General features: G+C 44.0%; 1 protein-coding gene across 1 annotated transcript in view; it reads left to right on the forward strand.

Moving 5' to 3' along the window:
* LOC117360479 (regulator of cell cycle RGCC-like) overlaps positions 1-26,187 on the forward strand; it is a 44,102-nt gene that overhangs the window by 14,047 nt on the left and 3,868 nt on the right. Inside the window, exons 3-4 of the mRNA XM_033944273.1 lie at positions 2,820-2,900; positions 5,671-5,733. Coding sequence (XP_033800164.1) covers positions 2,820-2,900; positions 5,671-5,733 — 144 coding nt within the window. The remainder of the gene's footprint in view (positions 1-2,819; positions 2,901-5,670; positions 5,734-26,187) is intronic.

Raw genomic sequence — 26,187 nt, forward strand, 5'->3', positions numbered from 1 at the left:
CTGCTTTCAATGCATATTCATTGGGGAAATCCTGAAAACCCGACTGGATTCGGCCCTCAAGGAGGGAATTTGGGGATGCCTGTCCTAGAGGAACCCCAGCCAATCAGGACTTTAGGATATCCACCTTGAAAAACCATTTGACTGATTTGTTTTCATGGCCTTCTTGGTATTGAAACCTATCTTGTGCATATTCATTGTGGATATCCTGAAAGCTTGACTGGCTGGGGTTTCCCCAGGACAGGTTTGGGAATCACTGGGTGAGGGGTTTGTGAAAATGCTGAAATCCTTGTGACAATCAGCAATGCTAGGGCTGCTTATGACTCACATCTGGCCACAGCTGATCTACAGAGAAGCAGCCCGCATTCCTTCCTGTTTGGAGGAGGTTCCTCCTTTAGTTCCCTTACTCTGCAGAAGACAAGCATCTGACAATACTGAGCACTGGATTTCACATTAGAATGCTGTACATTTCAAATAACTTTCATTGGTCAGCAAATTCCAACATGGGTATGTGTGCTGATAAATGTCCTTTTCCAGCAGCTGCCAGTGGTTATAAATTGTCTTATCTCACTTCCTTCTAAAGCAATTAAGGACACTGAATCTGGCTCATGCTTTATTAACGCTATACTGTATGATTGACACTATTTATCAGTAGCCTAGCCATTCACTACTGCTCTGCCTTATGTTGCTTAACAAAGTGTTCCTTTGTTATCAGTGATTCAGATTTATTAATTTCATTTCTCGCTGTCAAACACTCTAGGCAAGTGGCAAAAGAATGTACTAATTGTGTCCAAATTAATAAAGCAAAGACAGTACAGTATCTTAGTAACAGTAATTTGCATAATCAACTAGATATCATATAATCAAAGATGATACCTACAATTAATTTTTTGTCTTGTGGCCAAGAATATTTTGCACATGCTCAGTTTACTGCACTGGGAGAACATAATACAAAGCCCAGGCTGTGTTCTTTCTGTCCTCAGCCAAGCTGACTTTATTATGTTTATGTTTGTTTATATAGGGGCTTGCTATACCTCTTTTTCTTGACTAAAACAAATCAAAGTAGTTTACAGTAGACAAAATTTTTAAAAATTAGAATGGCGCAGAGGACAAAGGAAGAAAAGGGGAAAGAAAATTTCAGGTCAGTATATCATACAGCAACAGTTACTACCCATCTGGATCAGATCAGTTCAAGTCAATCATCTGTAAATGCTAGAGAAAAGAAGTATGTCTTCAATTCCTTCTTGAATCTTCTGAAATTTGGTTTCAGCCTGGAGATATAAGAGGAAAATGTTCCAAAACGTTGATGTAAGGTAAAAGAAAAAGCTGCTTGCCTAGTGGAGTCTAGCTTAAGGCTGCCAACTGGATCAAAATTCACAGGACAGGGTAGATCAAGTTCTGGGTGTACCCCAGTGCATGCTGGGACTTATGGTCTTGCTTTTCTTAGGGAATGCAATGGGGAAATGATCAAAACAAGACCCTGCCTTGTAATGGGGTAAACCCTGTACTGTGAATCTGGATCCAGTTGGCAGCCTTAGTCTAGCTTGGCATTGATTAGTTGTAGCCTGGTAGCTTCTGGCTATCTTGAGATAAGGCTCTTTGGGGGTTCTTTCTGTGGTGGGGTAGAGCAGAAGATCCAGGGTTCTAACAGTCGACACACTGTTCCCCCCACTTCCCTTGTGAATCAAAGAACTAACACCAAAGTATATTCCCGAGGAATGTTTCACTCCACAAACAGTTCCAGAGCAGTAATTTAACAATATAACTTGTATATAATGATGGTAGTAGCATCCAAGTGAGTATGAATAGGTGTTACTCTCAAGTTAATCACTAAATGGATATATCTGTTAGCCCTGGGGTTCTCAACTCAGCCAGTTGGATTTTTAGGATATCAATAATAAATATGCATGAGACAGATGCATATTCCAGTGGACTGTGTCTTGAGTTGAGAACCCCTGGACTAACAGAAGCTGGTGTTCCCATTTAGGGCATTTGTTCACAACCCTATCCTAGGGGACCCCCAGCCAGTTGGTTTTTCAAGATATGCCTAATGAATATGCATGAGAGAGATTTGCATATAATGGAGGAGACAGGCATACCACCCTGAATGTGCCCAATCCTGTCTGAAAATGAGGTTTATGGATGTTCACGCAGGCTCGCTAAATTTACCTGACATGAGTCACTGGTGGTAGTGATCAGCACATGTGCAGAATACACCCACATATTATTTAAAAAAAAAAAAAAATTGAAGATCACAGCAGGAGAGATGTCCACTCTCTCTCGCCGCGCTCGCACAACCTCCGGACACCCACCCCTGGCAGCGGGAGAGATGCCCACTAACAGGCTCAATTCCTGAGTATCTTATGGACTCTTTTATTATCACAAATTCTAAACATCCTAGGAAAACTCACTCATTGTTTTCTTTCCCTTCTGTGAAAGGATGTAAATACAAGAAATTTCAGGAACGACTTACTATCTTTTCAGGCAGCCTCATGGACTAGGGATTTAACTTATATATTTACATTCCCAACTTCATATCAACAATTTCGACGTGCCTTAAAAATGTATCTTTTTAGGGAACACTTCGGAAGTTAGAAATCAAATGTCTATCCATTTGTATTACTAGTCTTTGTGAACCGCATAGAACTTAATGGTATTTGCGGTATACAAGTGAGTTTTATGTTATGTTATGACAGCTGCGTGGTATCTTTGTTTGGTATCTTTTACCCAGAGCTCTTTGGCTGAATTCTGAGTTTATTCAGGGCATTATAGGACAAAGAAATTTATTATGATTTTCAGACTTTGGTACATTCTGCCTACAGGTGCCAGCACATCTCCTGGAAGCAGCTTAAACACCAGTGAGGAGAATATCAACACATCAGTCACATTCTCCATCTCTAAAGGTGAGTTAGCATCACTGGATATTTCAATAACCACTAACAGCAGATGCTTAAGTCCCCTCCCCACACACCATGCAGCCAACCACTGTTGTATAACCCAAAGAAAAGTCCAAAACGAAATCACTTATTTGAAAGGAATTTCCACGTGAGATTGTTCAAAATAGGGAAGTGTCAAAGCAGGACTCCCTTCTCGTCTCTCTCCAGCTCTGGAGATGTTCACCCATTAATGGCCTTTATTTATTTTTATTTATCTATTTAATTCATTTTCTATCTCGTTGTCTCCAAAGAGCTCAGAATGGATAACAGGTTAAACATATATAGTTAACAGCTTATGATTTGCACTGGATTTACCATAATTTCAGTTACAAGTTATTCTAACTTAAGACATTCTAGGGTATAATACTAATATAATAAACAGTTTGCCATTATAATTTGCCATAGTTATCCTTACAGAGTAAGTTTTCCAGTACAAGTTTGATCCTAATTGACATATAGACAGTTTACAGGTTGGATCTGCCATAGTTACAATACAAGATTTTACAATATAAGTTTTCTTACATGGCACATACCGGGTTTTGGTACCAATATTAATTTCTTTATGATCCATTGGTCAAGGGCAGGTGTTAGATAAAGAGGTATGTTTTTATTGCTTTTCAAACATTGAAGAGTCCTTCAAGGGATCTGATCTGCGGGAGCAGTCAATTCCAGTGGCTCAGTATGTCTAGGTATGTCTTCACTAAAGCATGTTCTCTGGGGGCCGGATTCTGTATAGGACACCCAGTCTCAGAAGCTGCCTAAATGGCTTTTGAGAATTGCACATGGGTGTCCTATAGAGAATCATGTCTGCCTGTGAACGCCTAATAACCCAATTCTCTAAATGGCATCCATGTCATAGGTGCCGGTTAGAAAATCGGGTTGCCGCTGAGCTTAACGCGGCAAGGGATTTCCCTGCCACGATAAGTTCAGCAGCAACCTGTCTCCCCCCCCCCCTGCAAAGACTACTGGCAGGAGGGATGCTCAGTCCCTTCTGCTGGAACACCCCCCCTACATCAACAGCAGAAAGGATGCCCAGTCCCTCCTGCCAGAACCCCCCTCCCAAACATCGTGGACATCCCCTACCGGACCCCCCCCATTCCACCCCTCTGGACCCTATCAGCCACCCCCCGTAACCTCCCCCTACCTTAAAATGTTGGCCAGCTGGAGACATCCTTCCTGCCTCCAGCTGGATGACCTGCCTTCTCACGAATGGTCGGCCTGCCTCTTCCCAGTGCATTGTGGGATGTACCAGGAAGGGGCCATAGGCCCTGATTGGCCCAGGCACTTAAGGCCCCTCTTGTAGGAGGGGTCTTAGGCATTTGGGCCAACCAGAATCTTAGGCCCCATTCGCAGTTCATTCTGGGATGCACTGGGATTGGCCTAAGATTCCAACTGGCCAAGGCTACTTCTGGGCCAAGGCACGCCAATGCCTAGCCTTAGGTGAACTTAGGCAGGCCTACGCGCCTCCCTAGGCTCCCAGAGGTGCCTACAATGTAGGCGGCCTGCCTTGGGAGGTTCTTAAAAAAAAAAGTGCATCCTGATTGGCTGGTTAGGCAGCAGTTGGCCGCCTACAACCGGGACACCATTTATAGAATTTGGCCCTGGGCATCTTCTCATGTTCTTACATTCCTTTATCTGAGTAGTTTTCCTACTACTGCACAAATGATCCTCCTTTTTGGTTTTGCAGTTGTCTCTCACCTCTCTAAGCCCTTAATCTTGATAGAATGACCTTAGGGGCCCTTTTACTAAGCGGCATTAGGCACTAAAGTGTACCTAATGCAAGATGGGCTAAAGCGGGCTATATTAGTTTTGCCAGCTATGCAAGCTAAGCATTCAGTATTTTCTTACTTTGTAGGAGAAGGGTGTTGGGTGGAGAATGGGCATGAATGCTCTAATCAGCTAGCATGCAAACATTTATTTTAAAAATCTCTATCCTACTTATAAACTAAGCAAGTAACAGTTGGTACATGCATAAAAAGTAACAAACTTTACATATTCATTGATACATCATCAAATAAAAACACTTATTTAAAACCATCGCCTTGAATTCAATTCACATGGGCATACGCTGTTATCTACGAATTTAGAAACAATCAAATAAGAAAAGCTCTCACAAATAGGCAAATCTTCAGCAATTTTTTTAAGGATTTAAAGTCAGCGCATAATCTTAATGTCCCTTCCATTGAATTCTAAAGTCTTGGGCCTACTACAGATACAGCAGCCATACTGGGGTTTTTTTTGTAATGTACTTCCTGATTCTTTTCCACAATTAGGGCTCCTTTTACTAAGGTGCGCTAGCATTTTTAGCGCACACAGGATTTTAGCTCAATGCTGGCGTTAGCGTCTAGCACGCGCGGCATTGTAGCGTGTGCTATTCCGCGCTTTAATGCCCTAACGCAGCTTAGTAAAAAGAGCCCTTAATCTCATAGTCAATTTCAACCGTAAATTTTGATTTGGGGGTATATCTTCTCAGTATTTGAATCAGATACCACGGTGCCACACCATAAAGCAGTCAAAATGTTATACTTGATTCGAAATTCTACCAGTATTTATCTGGTTTAAGTGTCAGACCTTGGCACACAGATGCTGGTGCTCATTTCTCTCAGCCTACTGCAACAAAAACTTAGCCTCTGTTCTTATACTATCAATACAGGCAGAAGAAAAAAAAACTTTCTGACCTGCTCTACATTGACTAGCATATATTATGTTTGTGACTTTTCTCTCTTGTTCTTTAAAGCTAAACTTGGCGACACACAAGAACTGGAAAATTTCATTGCAGATCTGGATAAAGTACTAGAAGGTAAGCATGAGATCTCTTGGCTGATGTGATATTTGAAAATCAGCAGCAGCGCCATCAGAAACTTAGGTCCTGACACACAGTGGTTGCCATACAGCTCCTGCTAATCATCACTTACGCTGGCTTTTACAAAGCTGCAGTAGAGGTTTCTACCGCAGGCCGGCAAGATAAATACTTGGATGCTCATAGAATTCCTATGAGCGTCGGAGCCTTTACCTCATTGGCCTGCAGTTGAACCCTCTACCACGGCTTTGTAAAAGGAGCCCTTAGTATACTTTAGTCCTGACATTGCTGTGTTGTCTGTGCTTGGATGACTCTGTAAACCCCAGATTTATACACAAGTTATAAAGAGATGCCTTAAATTCCAAATACCTAATTTTTATTTTTTATTTTTACTTTATGTTATTGTAACCCATTCTGAGCTTCTGGGGAGGACGGGCCAAACTAACCAAATCAACAAACTCCCCCCAACTCCAAGAAAACCTTCCAGAACAAGTCCCACTTCTAATCCCAGTGATAAACAACACACTCAAACCCCGCAAACCATACAGAAACAAGACCAATAACAGAAACCTAAAAAAACTAACATACTCTGAAATTCCAACCCCAACCAGCTACGATAACATCAAAGGATACTATCTGAATACCCGCTCCGTGAGAAACAAAACACACATAATATACGACTGGATATTACAAACACAACCGGATTTTCTGTTCCTGACAGAAACATGGCTGGTCTCTGACACAGATGCTATCACGAAAGAAATCTTACTACAGGGATACAAAATACTCCCACTGTCAAGAAGCTGGAAAAAAGGAGGTGGCCTAACGATTATACTAAAATAACCCTTTACCTACACCAAGACAGATTCCAAAACTTCAGAAAACCTAGAAATACTAACTTGTAAAATCACTAATGCTCAATTAGAAGATCCATTGAAAACAACTCTATTCTATATCCCGCACAAAAAATGGTCAAGCGCCAGAGAAGAATTCTTTGAATTCTTAAGCGTTAACACCCTAAAAGGCCCGTACAATCTACTTCTAGGGGACATAAACATCCACTTAGAACAAAAGGGAAAGCCAGAAGTAACCGAAATTACCAACTTCCTAATGTCACTCGACTTCCCTATTCCAGACACAGAGATAACCCATGAAAAAGGCCACAAACTTGACATAGTTACCTTCTCTCAAAAAAGAAATCCTAGACCCCAAAATACAATATCATACAGGGTCCTGGGAAAAATGCACTATATTGGCAATTTCCACTTACACTGGCAAAAACAGAATTCCCAGCCGAAACACAAAAGCAAAAACACGAAAAAATAACCAGCCGAAGTACAGTGGTACCTCGGTTTACGAGTGTACTGGTTTGCGAGTGTTTTGCAAGACGAGCAAAACACTCAGCAAACTTTTGTCTCGTAAACTGAGCACTGCCCCGATAAACGAGCACTCAGCAATGGTGGCCCAGGGGTAAGAACTTGCCTGCGGGTGCTGCACAGCAATTCCAAAGTGTTGCCTTCCTTCCTCGGGGTCCCCATGCGGCTGCCCTCCTGCTTCTGTGATGCCTCTGCCGTCCGTCAGTGCTCTCCCAGCTCTCATCTAAACTGGCCATCCTGAATGAGCATGCGCGCGACTTCTTTCTCCTCTCCTAAGGCAGCCGCTCCCCCGACAACTCGCTCACCAAGTACAAGCACGTCCTTCAAACTAGTAAAAATACTAATAGACACAACAAGAATCCTGAAAAAAGACAATGAGAGCACCCCGTCTGCCCATGCCCTAGCCAACTTTTTTAAAAACAAAATCACAGACCTAAGAGCAACTCCACCCTCACCCACAAACGATATCCTCCATTATCTCAAACCCCACGACCAGAATACCAGAGTAGACATGAGCTGGGACCACTTCGAATTCCCAAACTAGCATCAGTTCCTAAAATTATTCAACAAATACAGCAAATCAAACTGCCTAAGAACATAAGAAATGCCTCCGCTGGGTCAGACCTGAGGTCCATCGTGCCCAGCAGTCCGCTCACGCGGCGGCCCAACAGGTCTAGGACCTGTGCAGTAATCCTCTATCTATACCCCTCTATCCCCTTTTCCAGCAGGAAATTGTCCAATTCTTTCTTGAACCCCAGTACCGTACTCTGCCCTATTACGCCCTCTGGAAGCGCATTCCAGGTGTCCACCACACATTGGGTAAAGAAGAACTTCCTAGCATTTGTTTTGAATCTGTCCTCTTTCAACTTTTCCGAATGCCCTCTTGTTTTTTGTTTTTTTATTTTTTGAAAGTTTGAAGAATCTGTCCCTCTCTACTCTATCTATGCCCTTCATGATCTTGTAATTCTCTATCATATCCCCTCTAAGTCTCCTCTTCTCCAGGGAAAAGAGTCCCAGTTTCTCCAATCTCTCAGCGTATGAAAGGTTTTCCATCCCTTTTATTAGACATGTCGCTCTCCTCTGAACCCTCTCAAGTAACGCCATATCCTTTTTATGGTACCGCGACTAATATTGGACACAGTACTCCAGATGTGGATGCACCATCGCCCGATACAACGGCAGGATAACTTCTTTCGTTCTGGTAGTAATACCCTTCTTGATTATACCTAGCATTCTAGTCGCTCTCTTAGCGGCCGCTGCGCACTGTGCCGTCGGCTTCATTGTCATGTCCACCATTACCCCCAAGTCCCTTTCTTGGGTACTCTCATTTAATAACATCCCTCCCATCGTGTAGTTATACCTCGGGTTTCTGCTTCCCACATGTAATGCTTTACATTTCTCAACGTTGAACTTCATCTGCCATCTCGTCGCCCATTCCCCTAGTTTGTTCAAGTCCCTTTGCAATTCTTTGCAGTCCTACTCGATGAATATCCCCCAAAAATCATGACAACTGCCCCACCAGAATTCAAAATGGAACTATTTACTTGGCTAACAACGGCCCTTACAAATGGAACACTAAACAAAGACATGGGTCACATACTGATTACACCATTCCCCAAAGATCAGAAAACCTCTACAGCACTAACATCAAACTACAGACCATAGCAAGCATTCCCCTCTTCACAAAACTACAGGAAGGATTGGTCAACCTCCAACTGGTAAACTACCTAGACAAATTTAACATCCTCAGCGAACATCAGTCAGGTTTCAGGAAAGGATATAATAATAATAATAATAACTTTATTTTTGTATCCCGCCATACCCGGAAGAGTTCTAGGCGGTTCACATCAATTAAACAAGGTTACAAGTGGTTTACATCAGTTGAGTGGGGTTACAAGCGGTTCAATAACAAATTGATCAAAGTTGCCAGGGGGGGTGAGGGAAGGATGTAGAGGGGAGAGGGGTTGTTAGATAGAAGGGGCGTTGGGATCCTGGTCTTGGAAGAGGCGGGTTTTGAGTAGTTTTCTAAAGCCGAGGTAGTTGGGGGCCTTGAGGGCCATTTGGGATAACCATGGGTTTAGCTTAGTGGCTTGGAAGGCGAGGGTTTTGTCGAGGAATTTTTTAGAGTGGCAAAGTTTAAGGGAGGGGTAGGCGAATAGTTGGATTCTGCGGGAGTCCTTGATGCTGTGATTCAAGGCGAAGTGAGGGATGATGTAGCTTGGGGATAAACCAAATACTGTTTTATAGCAGAAGCAGGCAAATTTGAATAGGACTCTGGATTCTAATGGCAGCCAATGGAGTTTGTGGTAGAAAGGGGTGATGTGTTCCCATTTTTTCAGGCCGAATATGAGGCGGACAGCAGTGTTCTGGATCATTTTGAGTCTCCTGATGGTTTTTTTTGTGGAGCTTAAGTAAATGATATTGCAGTAGTCCAATATGCTAAGGATGGAGGATTGTACTAGCAGGCGGAATGAAGTGTCGTCAAAGTATTTTTTATGGTGCGGAGTTTCCAAAGCACCGAGATACTTTTTCTGACGGTATTGTCTGTGTGTTTGTCAAGGGATAGATGTTTGTCTAGTGTGACGCCCAGTATTTTTAGGTTTTGTTCAAGGGGGAAAACGGATCCTTTTACTTGAATTGTGGTGTCTTTGATTTTATCTTTGGGGGTTGCTAGGAAGAATTTTGTTTTATCCGGGTTTAGTTTTAGTCTGTATGATAACATCCAGTGTTCTATCTGATTGAGTATGCTTGAAAGGAAGGTAAGGAGCTCTGATGTGAAACTGGTTAGCGGGATGATTATAGTGATGTCATCTGCGTAGATAAAAAATTTGAGCTTGAGGTTTTGCAGAAGGTTTCCTAGGGAGGCGAGGTAGACGTTGAACAGGGTGGGAGACAGGGGGGAGCCCTGTGGCACGCCACAAGAGTTCTCCCAGCTATATGAGAAGGCGTCGTTTTTGAATACCCTGTATGATCTGTTCCATAAGAACCCATGGAACCAGTTAAGGACCTGGCCCGAGATGCCTATGTAGGTGAGGCAGTCAAGGAGAATGTTGTGGTCGACCAGGTCGAATGCACTGCTCAGGTCGAGTTGTACAATCAAGGCGCTGGAGCCTTGGCTGAAGAGTGTGTGAAGGTGGTCTAGGAGAGAGGCTATAATGGTTTCGGTGCTGTGGTTGGAGCGAAAGCCTGATTGATTGTCATTTAGGATATTGAATTTATCAAGGTATGTGGTAAGTTCGGCATTAACCAGCCCTTCTGCTATTTTGGTGAATAGTGGGATGCGATCGGTCTGTAGTTGGACGGGATATTGGGTGGTTCTTTTGTGTTTTTTATGATTGGGGTGATCGAGATGTGGCCTTGTTCTGCTGGGAAGCTTCCGGTAGATAGTAGGAGGTTAACCCATGCCAGCATATTTGCTTTGAAGTGGATTGGAGCCGTTTTCATAACGTTAGGGGGGCAGGTGTCTAGTCTACAGAAGGAGTTGGTATATTTGTTATAGAATTTGTTGAAGGATTGCCAATCGATAGTAGTGAATTGATCCCAGTTTAGGTCTGCTCTAGACCCCGGGTCTGGTTTGGAACTGTTGTTGTCTTGGAGGGTTGGAAAGTCCCCGTGGGGATTGGCAGGGGCAGTTATCGAAGATCTTAGTTTCAGTATTTTGGAGTTGAAGAAGTCGGCTAGGGAGTTGGCGGTTAGTGTGGGTTCTTCGTCCCGGTTGTCGGTAACTGTCTCGAGATTGTAAAGATCGTTGACCAGTTTGAAGAGGTTACTACTGTTGATTGTGACATTTCCAATTTTTTGGGCATAGAAGTTTTTTCGTTTATCCTTGGTTAGGGTTTTGTAGTTTTTTAGTTTGAGTCTCCATTCTATTCTGTGCTCTTGGGTTCCAGATTTGGTCCATTATCTCTCCGATTTTCTGAGGTCCTTTTTTGCCTGTAGTAGCTCTAGGTCAAACCAGCCCTCCTGGTTTGAGGATCTAATTCTGCTGGTTTTTAAGGGGGCTATTTCGTTTAGAATGTTTGTGCTGTCTTTGATCCAGGTGGTCATGATTTGGTCCGTTTCTTCGTTTTGTTTTGTGATAGTTTCGTAGCGGGACCAGAATTCGTTCGGGTCGATCTTGCCTCTAGTGGTGTGGGTTTTGGTGTTTCTTGCTTTTCTGTTTATGGTGGTTTTTTGTTGGTAGTGAATGGAGAAGCTACAAAGTTTGTGGTCGGACCATAGGGAGTCTGTCCAGTTGTCTTGTTTCCACACGAATTTGGGAGTGATTGGTTCTTTGGCGGAGAAGGTCACCAGGTCTAACTGGTGACCTCTTTGGTGGGTTACGATGGGTGGGGGTTTGAAGTAACCTAGCTGTGAGATTAGTGACCAGAGGTCGGATATATCTGGCTGATCTGTTTGCTCTAGGTGAATGTTGATGTCACCGCATAGAAGGTTGTATGGGCTTGCTAAAGAGTTGGTTAATAAAAATTCAGCGAAGTCCTCCCTGGCTACCGTCCATTTTTTGGGGGGGATATAAAAGAGAGTGATTGTTAGGGAGGAGGCAAAGGCCTTTGAAGTTAGTGAGGCAGCTAGTATTTCTAGGTTGGGGGAGGATTTGGTGTTGAGTGTGGTGCAGTTTAGATGGTCTTTGAAGATTATTGCTAGGCCTCCTCCCCTTCCCCTGGTTCTGGCTAGGGACAAAATCTTGAAGCCTGGAGGGAGACAGTCTTTGATGATGATGTCTGTGTCTGATAGTAACCAGGTTTCAGCAAGTAAGACAAAGTCGGGATTGGTTTCGGTCAGCCAGTCTTTAATCAGGATGGATTTATTCCTCATCGATCTTATGTTTAGGTAGTAACCTTGAAGGTTCTGGTAGTTGGTGGGGTCCGTTGGGGAATTGTGGGAGTAGGCTAGTTTTTTCAGTGTTCTTTGTTTTTTCATGCAGTGCTTGGTTGGTTTGTGGTTTGGTTGGTTCATGCGGTGCTTGGTTGGTTTGTGGGGGGTGGGAGGATTGAGGGATGGGAAAGGACCTGTGTTTAGGTGGTCGTGTGGTGTGAGAGGTGTGAGTGTGTGAGATCTGGGTTTTGCCAGACGGTATAAGGAATAGTGAACTGGGATGGGGGCAGAGTGTATTGGGTCGGCTGTGCAGATCTTGGTGGTGAGTAGGTAGAGTAGGAGTAGTATAGCGCATTGGTGAGAGTTAGACCAGGCCATAGTGGCGCACTTGGAGGGGAAAGGGATTGTTGATGGAAGATTGTGAAGGTTTTTTTTTTTTTGGTTTTTTTTTTGTTGTTGTGTCTTAACAGGTTGAAATGCTATTTGGATGGTGATCAGGCAGTGGTGTCTATATGACTGACGTGTGAGGAGAGGGGGGGTTTGGCAGCTGTACTGTTGTATGGGGCTAAAGGCAACTATGGTAGTTACGGGTTGGAGGATGCTACAAAGGTGCTATAATGTTACATATTTGCGGGTTAGAGGTTATTACATAATAGCAGGTTGGAGGTTGTTACACAGTTAAACAATTACAAGGCTATTGATCATATAGTTGTAGGGTTACACAGTTACAAGTTGAGTTAACAACTATGCAATTATGAGACTATTGTCTATTGACACAGTTACAGGTTAAGTTAAAGGTTATACAATTACAAGACTGTTGACTATGTGAGACTATTGTCTATTGACACAGTTACAGGTTAAGTTAAAGGTTATACAATTACGAGACTGTTGACTATAGGGAGATATTTCAGTTTCAATGATAGTTATCGGGTAGGAGTTCTTGGTCCGGATTCGTAGTGCAGTTTTTTGTTATAGCACAGAAACGGTCATAGCCTCCATACTAAACCACCTCTATGATCTCTTCAGCAAAGGCAAAAGCACACTGATCCTACAATTAGATCTTAGCAATGCTTTTGACCTAGTAGACCACGAAATCATGCTACTGTGCCTTGATACAATGGGAATCTCGGGAAAGGTAAAGAAATGGTTCCAAAAATTCCTAACAAACAGATCATACCAAATAGACAGCAATGGAAATCACTCCAACCCATGGAATAACCCGTCAGGGGTACTCCAAGGCTCCCTTCTATCACCTACATTATTCAACATTTATAGAGCATCCTTAGGTCACCGACTACAAAAATTAAACTTAAAACACTACATATATGCAGACAATATATCCATCCTAATCCCCATAAATGACATCTCAACTGAAATTATAGACATCCTTTCACACACAATGAGAGAAATCGAAAAATGGACCACCAACTTCAAACTGAAACTAAACACAGAGAAAACAAAAGTCTTCTTGGCAAGCCCCAATGACAAAATAACGAGAACATCTTTAAAAATAAACAGCCACGAATATCCGATTTCCAAAACCATAAAAATTCTGGGTATCACACTAGACACGCTAGACCATGGCTGACCACACAAACTTAACAGTGAAGAAATGCTTTTATACACTATGGAAGCTAAGGACTATTAAAAAATACTTTGACACAACATCCTTCAGGTTACTGGTGCAATCGCTGATCCTATACACCCTGGACTACTGCAACATTGTCTACCTGGGTATCCCACAAAAAAACAATAAAAAAACTGAGATTAGTACAAAACACTGCAGTTCACTTAATCTTCGGATTGAGAAAACAAAACCACATTAGCCCATACTACAAAAAACTGCACTGGCTACCAATGGAAGCACGAATACAGTTCAAATTTGCATGCATCTGCTTCAAACAAATCTGGGGCCTAGCACCTTCCTACCTGCAAACACACTTTACTCTACACAACCCCACACAAACAACCAGAAACAAAAACATCTTCGCCTATTCTAAAATTACTGGCTGCAAATACAAATCCTTCCTTGACAGAACCTTCATGTTCCAAACTAACAGACAACAATCCTGGCTGAGAAACTACATAAACAAAACCAGACAGACCTACAACGCATTCTGAAAATCTATCAAAACCACTCTGTTTGACAAATTCATCACTTAAACAGACCGATCCGTGCTCACTACACATTTTTCCCCCTACAAATCCGAAGCAATCTTCAGGCAATTCCTACCCCTCTCACTTTCCCTTCCCCTTAAAACCCCTCTTTCATTCCCTCCCCTACAACCCTTTTCTTATGTAACATTTCCCTCATGCATTTGTAATTCGCTGAATGTCCAGCCTTCTTTCGATGTGAACTGCCTAGAAGTCGTCTGACTATGGCGGTATAGAAAAATAAAGTTATTATTATAAAAATGAACAAATAAATAAATAACTGACAAAGAATCCTTCTACTCTGGAAAAATCAGGACCAGTAGGGTTACTGGATAATTCTGTCTCATAACAGTCAACTTGTGACAATTTGACTTGGGTCTCCTTTTACAAAGGTGCGTTAGGGCCTTAACGCGCAGAATAGCGTGCGCTAAAATGCCATGCACGCTAGCCATTACTGCCTCCTCTTGAGCAAGCGGTAGTTTTTTGGCTAGCGCGCACTAATCTGGTGTGTGCGCTAAAAACACTAGGTGCCTACCACTTTCAGATACACGCCTAGCCTGAGGTGCCTACCAGAAAGAGGGCATGGTTAAGGGTTGATCTTGGGTGTGTTTTGCGTGTAGGCACCTAAAATGGACTCGGGCGCCAGTATTTAGGCCAAGAAAACACTAGCATAAATAGGCACTGCTAGGCACGATTCTATATAAACCTCATCACTGAAGATTGACATGTGTTATGTGCTGCATTCCTCGGTGCCTATGTCTTAGGCACTATTTATAGAATCGGGGCCTAAATACTGATACCTATTATATTCCTATGGACATCTTCTCTCCTCTGTGTTCCTCTTCAGTTCCCTGCTTCCATCATCCTTCTGTCAGAATCATCCCTTTTCAAGCAATGTCCCTGTGTCTAGCTGTCCGTTTATGCCCCCTGTCTCAATTCTCTCTCCCCATCAAGCATTATTCTCCATATCTGTCCCTCTCTATGCCCAGCATCCATTTACACTCAGTCCTCATCTAGAATCTCTTATCTATGTTATGTTCTTCTTGGTATGTGGGATCTTCCACTCCTGAGGGATCACTCATCCCTCTCTCTCATGCCTGTACCCTCTTCCAGTCAACATCTCTCTCATCCCTGTACACCCCAGCAAGCAGTACAAACACCCCCCAGCCAGTATCTCTCTCATCCCTGTACTCCCAGCCAACTGTATTACCCCCCCCCAGTCAGCATGTCATCTTTGTACTCCCCACCCCCAGTCAGCATCTTTCACCCCTAGACCCCCCCAACCAGCTGTAAACCCCCTCAGTTAGCATTAAATCCCTGTACCCTCCATTCCCAGCCAGCATCTCTCATACCTGTCCCTTCCAGCCAACATTTCTTACAGTCTTTCCTATCCCCCCTGAGACAACATTTATCACCCAATCACTCCCCAGCCAGCATCTCCTACCGTCTCTCCATGAAGCTGCAGCTTTCCCTCCAGTGTGCGTTCCAAGCGGGGGAAGGGCTCAAGTGGATCGCTAAATACACAGTCTGCCCGCTGGGACCTGGACCAGTCTCATCATGAAATGTCATTGGTTCTGCTGCAGCACAATGGACAAATCACAACTAACCTCAGAGTTCCTAAGGTCATTTGTGATTGGCCCATTGTGCTGCAGCAGAACCAATGAAAGAAAATCTGCAAACTCCGTTACAGAAGACCCGCCCAAAATAGCCCATTTGCAAAAGAAACTAGCCCAAAAACCCGCCACCCGCCCAAGACCTTTATTTCCCGCCATGGGGCATAAAAAGTAGCCCAACTAAAACTGCCCAACTGGCAACCTTGCTTCTCTCAAGCTGAAAAAATTCAGACTATTTCAAAATAGCCAATAGTAGCTCTCTGCTCTTGACAGTGGGAGGAGTTCACAAAGTGTGCTTGATAGCCTCCCTGTTGCAATGGCATCAAAGGTCTATTTGCTGAATTTCTGCACTTAGATTCAGTGAACACAGAGACAGATTTAGGGAACACAGGAATTCCACTCCTCACATATAAAAAGACTTTTTACTGGAAAAATGTAAACAGACTCTCTTGACTGCTCGTCTGTGTTGTAATTCAGTTTCTTTTACATCCCTTCCGGATTCCATATGCTAGGGGGTTCATAATCAAAACTTAGTCTAAAAACCACCCAAGTCGGCACTTGGATGACCTAAAAGACAGGTCATCCAAGTGCCGATAATCAAACCTATTTTTTTGAACGTATCCAGGGACTTTTTAGGCCTTTGAATGCCACTGTGCGCCCAGAGGTAAAAGGGGCATATCTGGAGGAGTGTTTAGGGTGGGATGTGGGATGACCTAGACTTAGTCAGCCTGCAGGGATAATCGAAGGTTGTACGAGACTTCCTGGACGGAACTTATACATTGTGACTTAGACGATGTAAAAACAGGTATAAGTGCTCAAAAGGTATCCAAAGTGACCAGATAACTACAGAGATAAAATAAAGACACCCACACACTCCCCAAGTGTTCATTGACCCCCCTCACACCAATGCAAAGATTGGAATGAAAACGTACATACTTAACGTGACCGTTTATTTTTTTCCTCAAAATGGCTTCATATTTATATTAAATTAGATTAATATATATGTACTATCTGGACTGTATAATTCCTTTTGTTATATTTATTTAATTTAATGTTGCATTTAATATGCTAAAATTCCAATAAAAAATGTTAAAAATGAAACATTAAAATACAGTACAGTATTTTCCTCACTGCACTACACTACACTCTGGTGGATCTATGGAGCCAGCCTGCTGTGTGCCACCATTTCTAGACTTGGGGGTCCCTTGCCTTGGCTGTGTTGTAATTCAGTTTGTAATATGGTTCTTCTCTCTAACATTTTGTGGAAAATTGCGCATAACTTTTATGTGGGCGAGCGATGAGCATCTCTTTCTCATTCCTTTAGTCATCATGTGCTAGGTTACACTGTTTGGTACATTCTGAACTGTCAAGGCATGCTGTCCTAGCAGAGATGGAGTGGATACTAAAGTTTTACATTAGTAAAAAGCAGGCTTGAGTTATTTGTAGAGGTTGTTTTAATCTAAACTAAACTAAACTAAACCTTGGGTTTATATACCGCACCATCTCCATGAATGCGGAGCTCGGCACGGTTTACAGGAAGAAGGATGAGAGAGGAACTACAGTGGAGAGATTAAAGAGTTAGGTGTAAAGGGGAAGGTGAGAGGCCTAAGAGGGGGGAAGTGTTACAGTTTTGAGAATAGCCAGGTTTTTAGGTGTTTGCGGAAGAGTTGAACGGAGCTTGAGGTTCGGAGTGGGGAGGTGAGGTTATTCCAGATCTCAGTGATTCTAAAGGGGAGGGATGACCCAAGTTTGCCTGCATGGGAAATACCTTTTATGGAAGGGAAGGATAGTTTAAAAATTTGGGAGGATCTGGAGGAAGTAGGGGTTGGGGAGTTCCAGGATAGAGGGATAATGGCAGGAAGGATGCCATGTAGGATCTTGTAGGCCAGACACGCACATTTGAAGTGGATCCTGGGGATTACTGGGAGCCAATGGAGCTTAGACAGGAGTGGTGAGACGCGATCAAATTTGCTTTTCGCGAAAACAAGCTTAGCTGCGGCGTTCTGAATCCGCTGAAGTCTGTGGAGGCTTTTCTTGGTTAGGCTGAGGTAGATAGAATTGCAATAATCCAATCTGGAGAGGATGATGGATTGTACTAGGACTGCGAAGTGTTTTTGGTGAAAATAGGGTCTGATTTTCCTTAGCATGTGAAGGCTGAAGAAGCATTTCTTCACCAGGAATTGGAGATGTTCGTTGAAGGATAGAGAAGAGTCTAAGGTGACACCCAGAACTTTGCTTGAGAACTCGAGCTGTAATGGGGGGCCGGAGGACAATGGGATGGAGGAAGGTAGATGGTCTAATATTGGGCCGAGCCAAAGGAGTTTTGTTTTGGACTCGTTCAGTTTCATATGCATTGTGAATGCCCAGGATTGGAGGTTCTTTATGCATGAGGATATGTTCGTGGAGAGGTTAGTGAGGTTCGAGTCGGTCTCAAGGAGGACGAGGATGTCATCAGCGTAAATGTAAAGAGTTTCAAGGGGGGATAGTTGGAGTAGTTTCAGGGAGGACATGTAAATGTTAAAGAGGATTGGGGAGAGGGGTGAGCCTTGTGGGATACCACAAGTCGGGGTCCAGGGGGAGGATGAGGTGCCACTCATGTTAACCATGTAAGAGCGGGAGCGCAAGAATTTGGAGAACCAATCAAGAACTATGGAGCTAATGCCTATCTCGGAGAGTTGGAAAATTAGAATGTTGTGGTGGACAACGTCAAAAGCTGCGGAGAGGTCGAATTGTAGAAGGACAGCAAACTTGTTACGAGAATGCAGTTGCTGAACCTTAGAGATTAGAGAGGCCAATAGGGATTCAGTGCAGAAGTTGGGTCTGAAGCCATATTGGTAAGGTAAGAGGATGGAGAATCTTTCTAAGTAGGAGGAGAGCTGGGTAGATATGATAGACTCGAGCAGTTTGGTGAGGAGAGGGATATTTGCTATTGGACGGTAGTTGGATGGTATGGAGGGGTCTAGGTCAGCTTTTTTCAGTAAAGGGGTCAATGCGATATGTCCCATTTCAGTGGAGAATAGGCCTGATAATAGTGCAGAATTTATGAGTTTGGTAAGAGATGTGATGGCCTGTGCAGGGATTTTCTCAAATAGGTAGGAGGGAAATGGGTCCAGGATGCAGTTGCATGATTTTAACTTGAGGCAGAGTTTAAGGGTCTGAGAATCAGATATGAGCTCGAAGACAGTCCAGGATCTGTCGGCAGATATGGGGTTGAGAGCTGCTAGGGTGGGGTTGGGTTCGGGGGGCACCAGAGAATTGTAGGAGATTGCGGGCGGGAAGGAGCGCCTTAAGGTAGAGATCTTATCATTGAAGAATTTTGCTAGGACCTCGGCTGAAGGAGATGAGGGAAGAAGGGTGGAGTCATTTTTAGTGGTTAGGGAGCGCCAAATGTTGAACAATGTGCCATTCTGGTTTTTGGATTTGGAGATCTTGTCTCCATAGAAGTTCTTCCTTGCTTTTTTTAATATTGAGTTGTAGAGTTTGATATTGACTCTCCAGGCCTGTCTGTCAGATGAGGATTTGGATTTTTTCCATTTTCGCTCTAAGGCTCGACATTTTTGTTTCAGGTCTCTATGGAGTGGAAGGTACCAAGGGGCTTTATGGGGATAGGTGATGGATTTAGTGGTTTGGGGGGCGAGGGAGTGGTAGGTGGACTTGGAAAGGGTGATCCAGTTGTGCCAATTGTTTTCAGAGTCTGCAAGCTTGGGAATGGAGGGGAGGAGGTTGAGGAATTTGGTCCAGAATAGATCGCTCGAAATTTTTTTCCGGAAGGTAATAGAATTGGGGGATCGGGGTGGGGATCCGAGATGAGACATGAAGATGGGGAGGCAGAAGGCCCCTAGAAGATGGTCTGACCACGGGATGTGTTCCCAACGGGTGTCTTCGGCAGACGTTTTATAAGCGGTGAGGTCGAGGAACTGGATGAGGTCTAGGGTGTGCCCTTTTTCATGGGTAGGAACGAATGTGGGGGGGGGAGAAACCTAGGGAGATGAGGAAGTCATTGAATTCTATCGTGTCCTTGCTGGTGGAGTCGTCAAGGTGGAGATTAACGTCTCCGATGATTAGTAATCTTTGGAATTTGAGAAAGGCATTAGTTATGGTCTCGAAGACAAGGTTAGAGGAATTGGACCAAGGGATAGGTGGACGGTATAGTAACAGGATGCCCAGTGGGTGAAGACGGAACTCATCATTGATTGAGGCTAGCATATATTCTAATGAAGCGTGGGTGCCTCTCTCGAGGAGCTGGACATCAAAGAAGGATTTGTAGAGGAGTGCCAGGCCATCTCCTTTGTGGTTGATTCTGGGTGAAAAGAGGCCTTGGTAGCCATGGGTGCAGAGTTCGTTTTGTGTGAAGAGGTCGTCTTTTGAGATCCATGATTCTGTGATGCACAGGAATCCAGGATCAAGGTCCTCAAGGAGGTCCTTCAGAATTTGAATTTTATTGCATGCGGATCTGGCGTTGCAGTAAAGGGTCGGGACAGGGGTGAGAGAGTTAGAGGCATGGCAGGGGAGGTTAGCATGGGGGACAGGCTTTAGAGAGGTGGGATTGACTTTGCGGGGGGGTTTTCTGGTGGGGTGATTCCTGGGGCGCGTCAGGGTGGGGATTCTGGTGCCAGGGCCAGAATTGTGACTATTTGAGGAGTCGAGCAGGTTGGGAGAGGGAGGGTTCAGGCAGAGGGAGGTGTTGAGAGATGAGCAGAGCAGGAGTATAAGGACCCAAAGGGGTGGCTTCATGGTGGGGTTTTTTTATTTTTTTTTGGTCAGAAAAGGGCCTTAGCAATGGGCAGAGACTAGTAACTGGACAAATTCCAGCGGAGGGGCTTAGCGATGGCTAATTGGGTAAGAGCCTTTATAATGCAATCAATTAAACTGTACAGATCACGATGGAATTTGAACATGGGAGACTTAAGCCAGGCAGGCAGAGTGGAGGCAGCGGACTGTTCAGCAGGGGCTGTAGGGGGCGGAGTTGGTCTCCTACGTCGGCCAATTCTTTCCCTTGCGGTGGCTGGAGCCGAAGAAGGGCTGAGCAGGAAAGATAGCAGTTTTACAGGTTTGAAGAACGGCTCAGCAAGGGCTGTTGGGGGCGGAGTTGGTCTCCCACGACGGCCAACTCTTTCCCTTGTGGTGGCTGGAGCCGAAGAAGGGCTGAGCAGGAAAGATGGCAGTTTTTCAGATTTGAAGAATGGCTCAGCAAGGGCTGTTGGGGGCGGAGTTGGTCTCCCATGACGGCCAACTCTTTCCCTTGCGGTGGCTGGAGCCGAAGAAGGGCTGAGCAGGAAAGATGGTAGTTTTTCAGATTTGAAGAAACGGCTCAGCAAGGGTTGTTGGGGGCGGAGTTGGTCTCCCACGCCGGCCAACTCCTTCCCTTGCGGTGGTTGGAGCCGAAGAAGGGCTGAGCAGGAAAGATGGCAGTTTTTCAGATTTGAAGAACGGCTCAGCAAGGGCTGTTGGGGGCGGAGTTGGTCTCCCACGACGGCCAACTCCTTCCCTTGCGGTGGCTGGAGTCGAAGAAGGGCTGAACAGGAAAGATGGCAGTTTTTCAGATTTGAAGAAAGGCTCAGCAAGGGCTGTTGGGGGCGGAGTTGGTCTCCCACGCCGGCCAACTCCTTCCCTTGCGGTGGCTGGAGCCGAAGAAGGGTTGAGCAGGAAAGATGGCAGTTTTTCAGATTTGAAGAACGGCTCAGCAAGGGCTGTTGGGGGCAGAGTTGGTCTCCCACGCCGGCCAACTCCTTCCCTTGCGGTGGCTGGAGCCGAAGAAGGGCTGAGCAGGAAAGATGGCAGTTTTTCAGATTTGAAGAACGGCTCAGCAAGGGCTGTTGGGGGCGGAGTTGGTCTCCCACGATGGCCAACTCCTTCTCTTGCCTTCCATGCGGAAGCTCAGAATTTGCAGAGAAACCGTTATCCCCTGCTGGATCGGGGGAGGGGCGGAGCTGTGCTCTCAAGTATTCCGCTACTGCTTCTGCTGTCTGCCGCTGGTTTCGGCGCGGTCCCGGCGTCTCCTTGTGCTCACCGCTATCCCCTGCTGGATCGGGGGAGGGGCAGAGCAGTGCTTCCAAGTCCCAGCCGCTGATTCTGCTGCCTGCCTTTGGTTTTGGTGCGGCTCCGGCATCTATCTAGTTCAGGCTTCAGCTTCACTATTCTGCTCGTCAGTATCTGTGCTGATTTTCAACTAGCAGTCAGATAAAGTTTTTAGAGTGGGAGAGAACTGTACCAGGCTGGAAAAAACCAAACATCAATCGATACTGCTTCAATCCTCTGCTGGTTAGTATTTGTGTTGATTTACAATTAGCAGTCAGATCAAGTTTTCAAAGTACAAGAGAACTGTATCAGGCAGGCAAAAATAAACATCAGCCGACAGCCAGTTCACCAGCCACTGTCACCAGCAACTGCCAATAACTTGCAATCAGTCAAATCGCACTTCTGACCTTCTTTTCAATGGCAGGGAGGATTAACCAGCAGTCAGCTCTCATATTTTCTCAGCAAAAACTGTCACACTGCTGTGAGACAAATATCAAATAATAAGCAGTAAGTGTGCCCAAGGGAGGAACTCAGCAGTCACACAGCCATCCCTGTTGCCACCAAGTTCTCATATACACTACTGTTAAAGCAATGAGGGCAAACAGTATTGAAAGGGGTTTAGACATGTTAATTTCATTTTTTTGGTTTCTGTATACATATGAACCTTCTTTAATTACTTATAATATTTTTTGATATGATAAATTCTATTTTAACAGGGCATCTAGTCCTGAATTTGAGCTTATCAATATCAGTATTTAGACATGCAGGGGGGACCACAGCAGAAACTGGGGACCTCGATCCCATGTTCTTTCTTCCTCCCTGATATTTTGGATCTTCTTTCTTTTGCCCCACCCCCACCCATACCCTATTCATGTTTTCTCTTCCTCTCTCCTCATCTTGCTTTGGCCATGAAATCCTGAAACTCTGCTTTATCAGCTCAAGGTTGCTGACAGTATTTCAGAGCTCTGGCTGTGGCATCACATACAGGAAACCCCATGTCAGGCATCTTCCTGCAACCATTTCCCCTTGCCAACCCATAAGCGTGACAGACCAACCTAAAAGGAAATGAAATTTGCTGTAGAATTTTTTTGCTAAGCAGCTGTATTAGCTTCTTTTTTTTTTAAGAGAATATGCTTCCTTTTTTATTATTGATAGTAAGGAATCAACATCATAGAACCACAGTTGTGCAAATTTTAAAAAAAACATGATTTTAAGAAAGGTTTGGACAAGTTCCTGGAGGAAAAGTCCATTGTTATTGAGAAAGACATGGGGGAAGCCACTGCTTGCCCTGGATCGGTAACATGGAATATTGTTGCTCCTTGGGTTTTGGCCAGGTACTAGGGACCAGGATTGGCCACCATGAGAACAAGCTACTGGTCTTGATGGACCATTGGTTTGACCCAGTAAAGCTATTTTTATGTTTGAACATTATATTATGCCTAATTTCCTTATTTGGTACAAGAAGTTGTCATCCATGAGCCATCCAGTCCGCCCAACAAGATATACTTGTGGCTTATTTATTCATTCAGTTTTCTATACTGTTCTCCCAATGGGAGCTCAGAACAGTGTACATGAATTTATACAGGTACTCAAGCGTTTTTCCCTTGCTGTCCTGGTAGGTTCCCAATCTATCTAATGTACCTGGGGCAATGGGAGGGTTTAAGGCCCAGATTCTCAAAACTTTAACGCAATCACTAAACTGATTTCCAGATAGTTTAGCCTGCATGCATTTTAGCGGCGGATTATCAAAATGGCTTCTCTTGCTCTATAGCAAGGTTTCTAACAGTCTCTGACACTGCCATACAAATGGGCTCTTCAATAATGAAATGAGCACTCTAGTGGATTCTTAAAAATCACTGCGCTATTCTCTAAGAGCAGTATTGACTTTTGGCAACAAAAATCAGTGACTGGTCCAGGGGTGCCGGTACAGTGACAGCACTGTTAAAAATCCATCTTGTGGCGTGTGTTTTGATTGTGGCTAATGAAAAAAAAAAAAAAAAAATTACATAAAGAATCAAACTGTCATCTATTTTATTTTTTAGTGGGAATAGTAAAAGCATGCTTCTTGAGCATGTGTATTATAGCCCCATTTGCCAGCGGGAGAAATGCGCAATGTCTCCTGCCACCAACTGACATATCTCCCCAGCAGCGGGAGAGATGCCCAGTCTCTTCCAACCAACTCCCCTCCTCCCCCCCCCGGCAGTGGGAGCGATGCCCACTCTCTCCTTCCATGCAACCCCTCTCCCCTGCTGCAGGTGAGTATATTGGGGGGGGGGGGGGGGAGAGTTCCAGCAGGAGGGACTGGGCATCCCTCCAGGTGGAGGATGTCTTGGGGGCGGGGTATATGGGTTTCCGGCAGGAGAGATTGGGCATCCCTTCTATCGGGGGATGTAGCGGGGTGGTAGCGGCAGCAGTAATTCGACACTCCTCCTGCTGTGGATTTTCGGGGGGTGGGGGGGCTTCTGGGGTTCCAGCAGGAGGGAGTCGGCATCCCTCCTGCCTGTCAAGTTAGCAGGGGTACGGGTTCCCTGCTGCGGCCGTTGAGCTTATCGTGGCAGGGAGATTCAGTTATCAGCTCAGCGTCAATGCAATTCTCTAACCAGCACCTGTGACATGGATGTAGGATGCCTGTGTCGCTTAGGTGGCTTCTGAGACCAGGCGTCCTATGCAGAATCCGCACCTAAGTGTCCTCTTTTGCATACACAGATAGAGGTCATAGTGAATGTCCCGATGGTCATGACCTAGATACTGAACACACCAATTATGGGGGTCAGAGCCTGAAATATCTAATTACATCAAGTACATTTATTGAAATCATTTGCCACCCTCATTGACATGGAGGGAAAAAAATGGCCAATGCAAAGTCAAAAGGCTTGATGGCCTGGGGAGCACGAGTGAAAAGTATACCTAAAACTGTTGATGCTCCCTGGGGAGAAAATAGTTTTGAACTGGTCCGAAGGCCAAAAAAAGAAAAAATGAAAAAAATGTAGCCAAATTTGAGGGAATCACTAAAAAATGAGAAAAATGAAGAATTATGAAGAGAAGCACAATAAAATTAAACCAGAAAGGTACAAAAAGATATCTAAGTTTGACACACTGAGGAAAAAACGAAGATACAGCTTCTCTGCGGAAAACTAAGACCGGCAGGAAGGCACCAGCATGCAAGCAGTATGGGCACTGTCTATAGATTTAAAGTGACAGTGCACTTGGCAGTGTCTATACCAGGTTCTTTGGTTCACATCACCTGCATGTGAGAATATTATGCCTGCTTGTCCTCAGAGAACATACAATACTCTCTAAACTAGGCACATTAGTGGGAACTCTGCCAGTTCACCTCTTCATAGTATGCCTCCCCTCTACCCCCTCCTACAAATATGTACTATGGAAGTTAAGCGGGTATTTGCAGAATAGTACTTAGATGATATATAGACACTGAATTAGAAGCCAAAGACAGGCCTCACCGATGAGACAAAAGCACACAATGAGGAAGTTGTGAGAGCAGGATGTCAAGAGATCAGCCAAGGGCGTATTGTTCAAAAAAGTCACTTTATTGATGGATATGCCGCAATGGCTCAATAGACTCGACATTGACAGTGTTTCGGTATCTGTACCTTTATCAAGAGTCTAGAGGACCATGTGAAAATATAATAAAACATGATTACAAAATGAAACATGAATAAAGAGAACATAACATGGATACAATCATAGCGTAATTAAAAACATGTTTTAAAAACATATGCCTGTATATAGAAAAACAAACATGAAAACATATGTATAAATATGTATTCATAGCTTAAATAAAAACATATTAAAAACATAATGAAAACATGACTTGATTGAAACCATGACATCATTAGAGATGAATGCATATAGCGAAAATATATAGCAAATATAAACTGGTCTGATAAAGATGAATACAATAATAATAAAGAAACCATACGGATGAGTCAATATAAACATGGTCCTCTAGACCAAGGGTGCCCACACTTTATGGGCTTGCGAGCTACTTTTATAAAGACTAAGTCAAAATGATCTACCAACAATAAAATAAAAAAAAAACACAAAGCACAATGAAAGGCAGAGAAAATGTTAATTATTCATATTCCGGGTTTTTTCAAAGAGGTCACGGCAGATGACTCTATGCAATGTCACCTCGGTAACAAAATACAAAAATAGACAAATACACCCCCCTCCCTTTTTACTAAACCACAATAGTAGGTTTTAGCACAGGGAGTTACGCTGAATGCCTCGCGCTGCTCTCAATGCTCATAGGCTCCCTGCGCTAAAAAACGATATTGCGGTTTAGTAAAAGGGAGCCATAGTGCAAAATATAGACAGCAGATATAAATTCTCAAAACAGACACATTTTGATCACTAAATTGAAAATAAAATCATTTTTCCTACCTTTGCTGTTTGGTGATTTCATGAGTCTCTGGTTGCACTTTCTTCTTCTGACTGTGCATCCAATCTTTCTTCCT

Source organism: Geotrypetes seraphini, chromosome 5, assembly GCF_902459505.1.
Source record: "Geotrypetes seraphini chromosome 5, aGeoSer1.1, whole genome shotgun sequence".
Classification (NCBI taxonomy): Eukaryota; Metazoa; Chordata; class Amphibia; order Gymnophiona; family Dermophiidae; genus Geotrypetes; species Geotrypetes seraphini.